This window comes from Desmodus rotundus, chromosome 4 (assembly GCF_022682495.2).
Source record: "Desmodus rotundus isolate HL8 chromosome 4, HLdesRot8A.1, whole genome shotgun sequence".
NCBI classification, from domain to species: Eukaryota; Metazoa; Chordata; class Mammalia; order Chiroptera; family Phyllostomidae; genus Desmodus; species Desmodus rotundus.
The window spans coordinates 101,346,646-101,356,320 of NC_071390.1; the positions used below are offsets into that span (position 1 = coordinate 101,346,646).

General features: G+C 36.7%; 1 protein-coding gene across 1 annotated transcript in view; it reads right to left on the bottom strand.

Annotated features, from left to right (window-relative positions):
• The window catches only part of LOC112321425 (collagen alpha-1(XXV) chain), a 62,440-nt gene extending 53,349 nt beyond the window's left edge, over positions 1-9,091 (bottom strand). Inside the window, exons 1-3 of the mRNA XM_053923467.1 lie at positions 9,026-9,091; positions 7,438-7,464; positions 5,373-5,417 (exon numbers count right to left, since the gene is read on the bottom strand). Coding sequence (XP_053779442.1) covers positions 5,373-5,417; positions 7,438-7,464; positions 9,026-9,091 — 138 coding nt within the window. The remainder of the gene's footprint in view (positions 1-5,372; positions 5,418-7,437; positions 7,465-9,025) is intronic.
• Between the last annotated feature and the right edge of the window lie 584 nt (positions 9,092-9,675).

The following is a 9,675-nucleotide window of genomic DNA, read 5'->3' on the forward strand; positions in this document are numbered from 1 at the left end:
ATGCAGAGTTACCAGAGGGAAAAGCCATGTATACTTAGACTTCTAATGTATACAATTGCCAACTTTAGAAGATAGATAAATTAATAAGAATAATTTAATTCTCAGCTTGAACCTGCAAAGGTACTAAGATTCTTTCCCTAACTATTCAATTAATCTAGAATCAGAAATCCATCACTTCATTTAACTCTACACATCTTTATTTAAAGTCTAAAATTGAAAAGTCATAAATAGATTGGGTGGTAGATCACTGGGTAGAGTCTGTTACGGGAAAGCTTTAAGCTAACCAGAAAACAAACCAAACTAGGACATATTCAAACCCTTCAGGAATGTTTAATTTGGACTGTTTAATGATAGGGTCAAGGTAGCCAAAGAAAAGAGTGTATTTAGTGGTTACAGTAAGTAATTCAAGAATAAAAATTATTGAGTTCATTGCATAGCCCACCGTATAGACATGAATAAACAACTTGACCTTTGGAAGTCTGAGCGCTTCAATTTATCTGCTTTCTAAATAGACTTACAATAAAAATGCCATTAGAAGTATGCTGTGGAGATGAATGTCAGGGAAGAGCTGTGAGGCTCGTGGATAAGAGATGAAAAGAAACTGTAAATACCATAAACTAATTAAAATTTAATGTGGCTAAAAATCTCATTGCTGTCTGGGATAGATTCATAGATGATACATGAACAGCAATACTTAATTTATATTTTATTTCGAAGTCTTAAAAATAATAAATTCGAGGAAACACTTGAAAAATACGTGAAACAAGATCACCTAATATTTCTCTTTGCTTTGGAAACAAGGCCTATAATTCTGGGACCTCAGAAAAACCCTAGCTTGCTTAGACAAAAATAATTTGTTTTTAATTTTGAAAATGTTTAGTGTTATTTTCATTGTAACAAAGAGACAATGATGTAATCTAACAGACATGGAAATTAGACTCGTGCAGTACCCTCCCTTCCTCCCCAGACCTCCTCTTCTATGACATTTGCACAGTCCTGGGCACTGATTGCTTTTCAAATAAATTGTCATTATGATGATTTATTCTTATGGATGCCAATTAATGTGAAAATGTGGAAATAGAAAATATATAGGGTTGTGATTATACCTATTAAGGGTTGAAATGTTAAAAATCCTGACATATATTACCAATTTTTTTTGTCCAAGTATGCTTCAGTGTTAAAAAGGCCCACCACAAAATTATTTTTAAAAGCCCACATACTTCTCCAGTGTATCTGAGAAGTAGAGTTTAATTGACAAATACTCAGATGTCTGTGTGTATGTGGGAGAGAGAAAGAGAAAGGAAGAAGGAATCACGAAGTACAAATAAAAAGTTAATTATTATACCTATGCCAACAAGATCTATTCATGAGAATTACAAAAATTTTGGTATCCAATATAATACAGAAGAAGAGAACAACACTTCACATTTTTAGGTAAGACAGCATTAAATCCACTCTAACTGTTTCAGCTGTTTGTTAGAAACAAATCTAAATTACGGAAACAACTTTCAGAACTGGGAATGGAGATGCTAGAAGCTGGTTAAATTGGGAATGAGACATGTGTGACCTTTCGTAGATACACAGTATCACTTAGGCCGGTAGAGGTAAATTAGTACAGCCCCCACCTCTCCTTTTACAAATGAAGCCACTTGACCCAGAGAGGAAAAGGGCCTTTCAAAGGCTGCCTGTGAAGCGAAAGACCACAGAGTAAGCATCCTGACTCCAGGACTGTGCTCCTACATCGTTGCCCCATGCTGGTGGCTGAGCTCTCAGGTCATATGAGATGTGTCCTTCTCTTTCCCGTACCAGAATTACCTACACCCCAACTACCTAGTGTGGGGCATGTGTGTATGGCGGGGGTGGGGGGAGCCAGACAGAGAAACATTTAATATTTATATTTAGATACCATATATTTTATACATTAAATTTATGTGTAATTTTATATATTCACTTTCTCCTTATCATAAAGTCAACTGGCTTCTGCTCCCTACTTGAGCGGGCTCATTTGCTGAAACTCTTGAAGTGTGATACTGTTACAGATATTTGATAACATTTATTGAGCACCTATTATATTATATTTACTTTAGGGATGTCATCTAGTTAATACTGTATGGTCTGTATTTGTATTTTACACGCAAGCCTTAGAAACATTCCCTGCCTTGCCCATTGGAGGACAGGGACATGCAGCTTTCTCTCCCTCCGCCTGCAGAGTCCAGGCTCCTCCCTCCACCCTGCCCCACACAGCCTTCCACTGCTCACGGGTTGGGCTTAGGGGCCGTCTGCAGATGGTGACACCAGAAAGAGCTAGAGTGGAATTCACTGCCATGTTACTGCTTGTGTAAGCCTTCTCCCTAGTACGATCTGAAGAATGGGGAAGACCATTACAAAAATAAGAAATGCTCAGATTAGCAATCAGGGTGACGAAAATTTAAAGGAAAGTAGTAAAAAAAAAAAAAAAGTAAAGTAAAAAAAAATGTCACCACCAAATTGATTAGTCAATGCCAATCACCAATTCATTCCAATCATTAACAAATCTGAATGAATGGAAAACGTTCTAGTAGAAAACACACAAAACATTTTCTTAAAGCAGTTTACTTTTCTTTCTTTTTTATAGGAGAAAAATTGTTTATTTTCTACTTATCTGCCATATTTCTTTTTTATGCTGAAGCTTTCTTTACTTTTTGTTACTTTATTTTTTCTTTACTTTAAAAAACTTTTAATATATAATCTTTATTATATATTTTTCCCACTATTATTTAGTCCCCTTATAGCCCCCTCCCCCAGAAATCACCACACTGATGGCTTAGAAATCATATCCTTCCTTAACCAGTGTCTGAACACTATTTTCTAAGCATTAAAAGTATATAGTTGGAAAAGGAAAAACTGTAATGTGGAAAAGATGTTTTCCCAACACAGTTTAAAGACATTGAGGTACATTTAAAAAAAATTATGTCATTGTAAGCTGTGTTTTAGAGAAGCAAATTCTAGAGATCCAAGAAATATTTCATATGCTTTAAGTATAGAACTATTACTCAATTTCCAACTTTGTTTTTACTATCTACATGACCTGCAGTTTCAGTGAAGGGGACTCATTTCTTGCACTTTATTTTCCTACAGATGACATGCCAAATATCACAACATTAGATAATGACTAGGATTAACAGAAGTCCCACACTCAAAGTTTTAAGTTCCACAGACTAGGAAAAACAATTTTAAATTACATTTTGCTGATACCTTCATATAAGTGTGAAATAATTTGGCTTCCCTGGGTTTTACAGAAAATACTTTAAAATGCCACAAAGATGTATAACAAGACATAAAACCACAAATATTAACTATTTCCTTGAAACATAATTTAAACTTGGTGACTAGGACAAGGACATGTCACATTCCTTTCTCTTGCTAAGGAAATTGCATATTTCCTTTGCAAAACTAAAGAATATGCAGTCTTCACAAGCATGTATGTGACAGTTTTAAAGTTGTTTTGTTTCAGGTGAAAGGTTTCTATAAATTTTCATGATTGTCTCAAAGTTGAAAAAAGAAACAAAGAAGAAGGAAAACACTAACCTTAAGTACAAGTTTTGCTTTTCACCAATGTTAGAAACAATGTTTATGCTATATTCATGTTTTGTCCTTTTAAAATATTATTCTGAGTTATGTAATTTTCAAATCCATCTTCAAATGAACACACTTCTGAATTTTTGCTTACGTTTCCCTCCTTGATCCACAGTGTTCTAAATGGAAAGTTCATCTTCTCTCTTTACCAGGATTTGCAAAACGAATGGATATGCCTTTTACCAAATAGAAAACAGAGCTGTGGCGGGGGCAGGCAGTCCACTACTGCTGAGTGTGGGTGTTTGGTTGGTGGACTACAAGATACCGTGAATCTTGGTGGAGAACAGTGATTTCACTTGGTAACTGAGTAGTTCTGGAAACAGAGAGCCCCTTTTCAACCACAGATCAATTAAATTCCCAGAATTTCACTCAAATGGAATGAAGAAGTTTAATAGTTTCATTACTGTCATAAGAGCTTTATGTCTGTTCACTCATTTAGTCCTTACACTGACCTTATTAAGTAGGTTTTGCTATTCTCTTTTGTTTTTTGCAGGTGAGGAAATTGAGGTCAGAGAATTCAAAGACTTGGCCAAAATTCACAGTCTCTTTAGTAGATTTTATTATTATTATTATTATTATTAAAGATTTTATTTATTTCTAGAGAGAGGGGAAGGGAAGGAGAAAGAGAGGGAGAGAAACATCAATGTGTGGTTGCCTCTCATGTGCCCCCTACTCGGGACCTGGCCCATAACCCAGGAATGTGCCCTGACTGGGAAGTGAACCAGCAACCCTTTGGTTCAAAAGCCAGCACTCAATCCACTGAGCTACACCAACCAGGGTACTTTAGTAGATTTTAAACTGTGATTGTTTACATATTATTAGAGAAGAAAAGATGAGTTGAAGAAGGTCATGAAGATTTATTCTGTCTGTAAGTGTTGGGTTCCTTAGGGTTTCAGAATTTAAACCAGAGTGCTCGGATTTAAAATCTTCTGGGAAGACAAGCTGATGGATCACAGGATTTCACAGAGCCAGACCAAAACCTCTGAGGGAGACAGGAAAGTCCCCAGCTCAGCTCCCTGGCTCCCAGCACACTGGCCCAGCCAGTGGCTGTAGTAGCTGCAGCCATGGCTTCCCTGGTCTCTGTAGAGGTTCCAGATTGAAGAGCCAGTCAGGACTGCTGGGGAACACAGGATGCCAGACCTGGCTGTGGAGTAAAGCTAGGTGATTTTCCAGCTAGTAAGTATGTTGCAGGGACAAAAGTATAATCGTACACAGATATGTCTATGGAAAGCTGTGTGTGTGTGTGCGCACTTTACTTTATCCCTCCACATTGTTAACGGTACAATAGAAGTGTAGGACCAGAGCTTGACAAGTCTATTTAACTCCCAACTTTGCTTACCAGTAAAAAGAGCTTGTTTCTGAATTCAGATTTCAATAGGTTTCTAGTAAAAATAACTTGTTAGTGAAAAATAATACATGTTGCTTTTATAATTACAAGAATAACTAGAGTACCTTTTATTTATCACAATTTATGTTAAACATAGCATTTTCCCTATATCATATGTATTTATGAAAAAGATACAGTTATATATTTTATATAAATTATCAAAATAAAATGAAAAAGTTTCTAAGTTTCTATTTAATACATCTTTAAAAATTAATTAATTCAACCATTGTTACGATAATTTTCTTATGTTTCCAAAGTACTTATAGAATTTTTATCAGCACATAAACTTATTACTAATTACAGACCAGAATAATTTTGTGATTTCAGCCACCTGGAAATGATCAAAAATACAATGGTCAATAGTACTCACCTCTTGCCCATTCATCCCTGGAATTCCATGTGCTCCAACAGAACCCTAAGGAGACACATTATTAGATTAAACTGCTATGACAATCACAAAATATTTCTATTCTAAATTTATATTGTATTAGTTATGTCAGCCATAACTTTACCTTGCTAAAACATATCTGGGAGGCTATGTTTTTCAGTCCTTATCCACTGTGTTCAAACATATGATAATGTTTGCAGAAACTATGGAGTTAAATTTAACCATATATCTAAACATCCATGTAACTGTAACAAGATTTTCAAGAAAGTGACATCGTATATTGAGATCTATGGCTGTCACAAGGCCCCATGGCTCTAAATTTGGGTGCTTTTAGGAAACAAATAGGCTTAGTTATATCTTGAAACAGCTTAGCAGTAGCAGCAATTCTTGAATTTGATGAGTTTAAATAGCATGAAACAAAAGGTAATTAAAATAACTACCACTTGTTCCACAATTAGTCAAATAAGTGACCCATGTTTTAAATGCAAACTTGTTGTCTGCATCCCTTTCCCCCAGACTTTCAGAGAGCACATTTAAGCCACACTAGTATGAATATGTCTTGCAAAGTAGACTGGAAAAGATGTTACAAATGTTAAACACTGACGATAAACAACACGACTTCTGTACATAAAAATATTAAGTGTGCGTGCGTGTGTACACGCACTCAGACACATGCGCACATGCACACCTCGGTGAGTGCCAGTGGCTGGACACAGGTGTAGTGACTGGGAATACACAAGCTAACTACTACCTGAGGAAAATCTGGGACAGTGAGCTGGCTATAGTGACATTAACAAATGTTTTCAAGTAGTGACGTCATTTCCCTCCATACACTTCCTGTGCAGGCTCTGGAGAGCCCATTTTTACAGAAAATGTGCTTTTTCTTTCCCTACCACTAGCAAACAGCTTTTTCTTAGCAGATATATGATACTAAAGTTCTTAATAATAGTGGAAAAAGTTAAAATATAGTAATTATAAACTGGCTGCCCTAAAAATAAGTCCATTAAAAATATAGTCATTATACGCAAAACAAATTGAGATGGCAAGTTCCTTAGTGCTTTCGGGGTGAGATTGAGTGGGCCATGAAAGCCCTTCCCGGAGCCCGAGGCAGTAATTTTATCCTGGCTGCACGTGGATCAGGGTAGCTTTACAATTTCACACTGCGCTTAATAGAGACATTATTGCGAAGGACAAAGTGTTCCTCCTATACATATGTCATGTCACAACTCACTGGCTTTTACTTGGTTTGTAGGATTCTGTTTCAACAGATGCCACATGCCCAATGCTTAGGGATAAAAAGTCTCTATCTTTGATGGATTAAAGATAAAGATAATCACTTTTCCACCTGTTGTAATGCAATTGTTTTCTTTCGTTTTCTGCAGGTTAAATATCCTCTTTTCCCCCTTGTGGGGTGGGGAGTGTAAAGGGGAATGGGGACTTAGTGATACTTTGTTGGCAAAGGGCCATGACTTGCTATTGATATAGTTATTACTGCAGTATCGATATAATTTTAGAAATTGTAGATCCCCTCCATCAGAATATAACGGCCAATTCTGGTGACTACCTATAATGTTGAAATGATAACCAGGAAGTCATTTTCCAGGTTACCTCAGTGAAGGAAGACACCAGTGGGCTGCTTGAATACAGTCGCCAAGCAACAAGTCTGTCCTTTGTTCTGGTCAGTTCTATGGTCATGTGACAGTCAGGTATTTGAGCAATGCCATGTGTTTAATTTACAATGTTGTATGAACCTTGACATTCTAAGTTTTGTCACATGTTATCAGTATTTGAATTAAAAAATTCAATAACTTACAAGTTTGGCAGACAGCTTAAAAAGAGTCTGCTCTGGATTTACTGGATTTTCTATAATGGAATTGATTAGAAATCTAATGGCTCACAAAATATGACTGTATTTTTATAAAGCAGACTGCATAAACCAGACCACTTCAGCGTGACTTACAATATAATCCCATTCACCTCTTGTGCTTTGTTTTTTGGCAATGGGAGCATAATTATCAATACTTTCACAGCATTGTTTATACTCTACCTTTTGTCCTGGAGGCCCCATAGGACCCTAAAAAGAAAAATCAATTCAATTAACATAAGCCTTTAAACTTAAATGACCAATTAAAACTGTGCTGTTCTATAAGGCTCTCCTTGCTGTGTTGAAATATGCTCATGTTTTGTACATCAAGGAAAACGAAAATTTTCAGTTGGAAGTACATAAGAGATCTTTTCTTCTCACTTATTCTCATTTGAAGAACATTAAGCATATGCAATAAGATTCTGATTTTTTTCCTTAAAACAGAATCTTTGTTATCCCAGCACCTCTGTTTCTTCATGCACCTTCAAATCTATCACATCGGTCTCATTTAGAAAGCTCGAGGGGTTGCTGCTAGAAGCATTTAAACTTCAATTCAAGTCCTCTTTCCTTTTTTTTGTTTGGCTCAGTCCCTCCTCCCCCCCCGCCCCGCCCCTCCCTTGGACATGGACAGCAGTGTGGTGATTGCTGGGAGGATAGGGGTATAAGGAAACTAAATGGTAATGGAAAAAAAAATACAGTAAAGATTAAATAAAGGAAAAAAATACAACACAATTCCCCAGTAACTGGTCACATTCAATGACTTCGGCATCTTCAAAACCTCAGTAAGCAGATTTGCAAAGAAATAATTGAACAGTATTACAAATAAACATGTTGTTCTATTTTTTCTCTTATGAAAACTGACCTGCACAAACACTTGTTTACAAACTAGGGGATGACAAGGTCAATTGTGGCACCTAGAATGTGTCACAAAAGGAACAAAAGATGCCGTCAGCTGTTGCGTGGACTATGACACTAGGGAGGGAGGTGGGGGAGGGACGAAGGAAAGTAATGTTTAGGAAGGTGAATGGCAATATTTACACACAAAATGGCCATGTGGCTGTTCTGAGATTCAGTGGTTTGTCAACCACGAAGGCAGGCTGGGGCCCTGGCGGCTTTATTCAGAACGGTGGGAAAGAGCACAGAGAGGTACAGCTGTAACCTGACCATTCACGTCTATTTTAACGTGAAAATATTCAGCGTGTTTCTTCCATTTTTTGCAAAAATACCTTCACTTTTAGTATACTTTAACGAAGTTATAGATACTCTATCATTTCACATGAAAAGCTCTTTATTGCATTACATATAACTAATACCTAGCTTTTTTTCAACATGTTACTTTTCAGTCAATCGGCATCTTACATTCGTATCGGAAACATTAAATGAGCAGTAGAGTGGTCATTAGAAGAACTGGTCATACATAATTTTTTTAAATTAAAAGTACACAATGTTTAGGAACATTGAAAAAATCTGTCCTCATAAATTATTTTGTAATCCTCACAGGAAGACTGACAATTTCCTCATATAATCAGCTTTAGATTATTGAAAGCACGCGTACAACATCACCTTTATCTATTCTTTTTAGATTCATTCCACCAACCAACTTCTTAATGAGCCAGTTGTCTGATGTATGTGTGTGGTCAGACAACCTCCCCCCATCTCGCTCCTTCTAGTTAAAAGTTTCCCTGGTTACATGTTATGGAGAAAACAGAGGCTCTCAGGTGTAAATTCCTCAACATCATGTGTCTCACCAGCTCAAATCCACTGGACCTGCCTGCTCCGGCGGAGGACGACGAGACCCGCCTCCCGTGCAGGGCGAATGCATCTGTGCGTGCTGCATCCTCGCCTGTCTGCCCGTGGGGCCTTGAGAAAATCAATTATCCCTGCATCCATATCAGAGCCCCCTGCTTTCCACTACTTCCTTCCCCTTAGCACATAAACATGTGTGACCATTTCCTCACTCGGGTAAATTGTTCGGGAAATGAATGTTAATGTTGAGTAAAGTCAGAATCTGAAAGTTGTAGCTACAGATCTGAGAGTAAAGGAAAGATTTGGACTTTATCACTGTCTATGATTCCATTTTCCCAAGTGTCTCCAGAGTATTTTACTTCTTAAAATGTTGATGTTAGAAAGAAAATCACATAACAAAAAGCACATTAATTCAATGTTTAGACTGAGAATGTATATGTTCCATTCAAAAAGGTTTGTTTCCCACTATAAACCTAACTTTGTCACTTGAAAAAATATTGTTCACCAAAATTGAATATTTCATACATTGATGTATAACCCTGGAAGGGGATAGATACCTCATATAAAAATAAGAGCAATTTTTAAATCAAGTATTTTAACTAGAGACTAACATATCTGGTATTTTCTAATTTGGTCTCTGTTGCATGATCAAACATTTAGAAAGATTGCTCATAA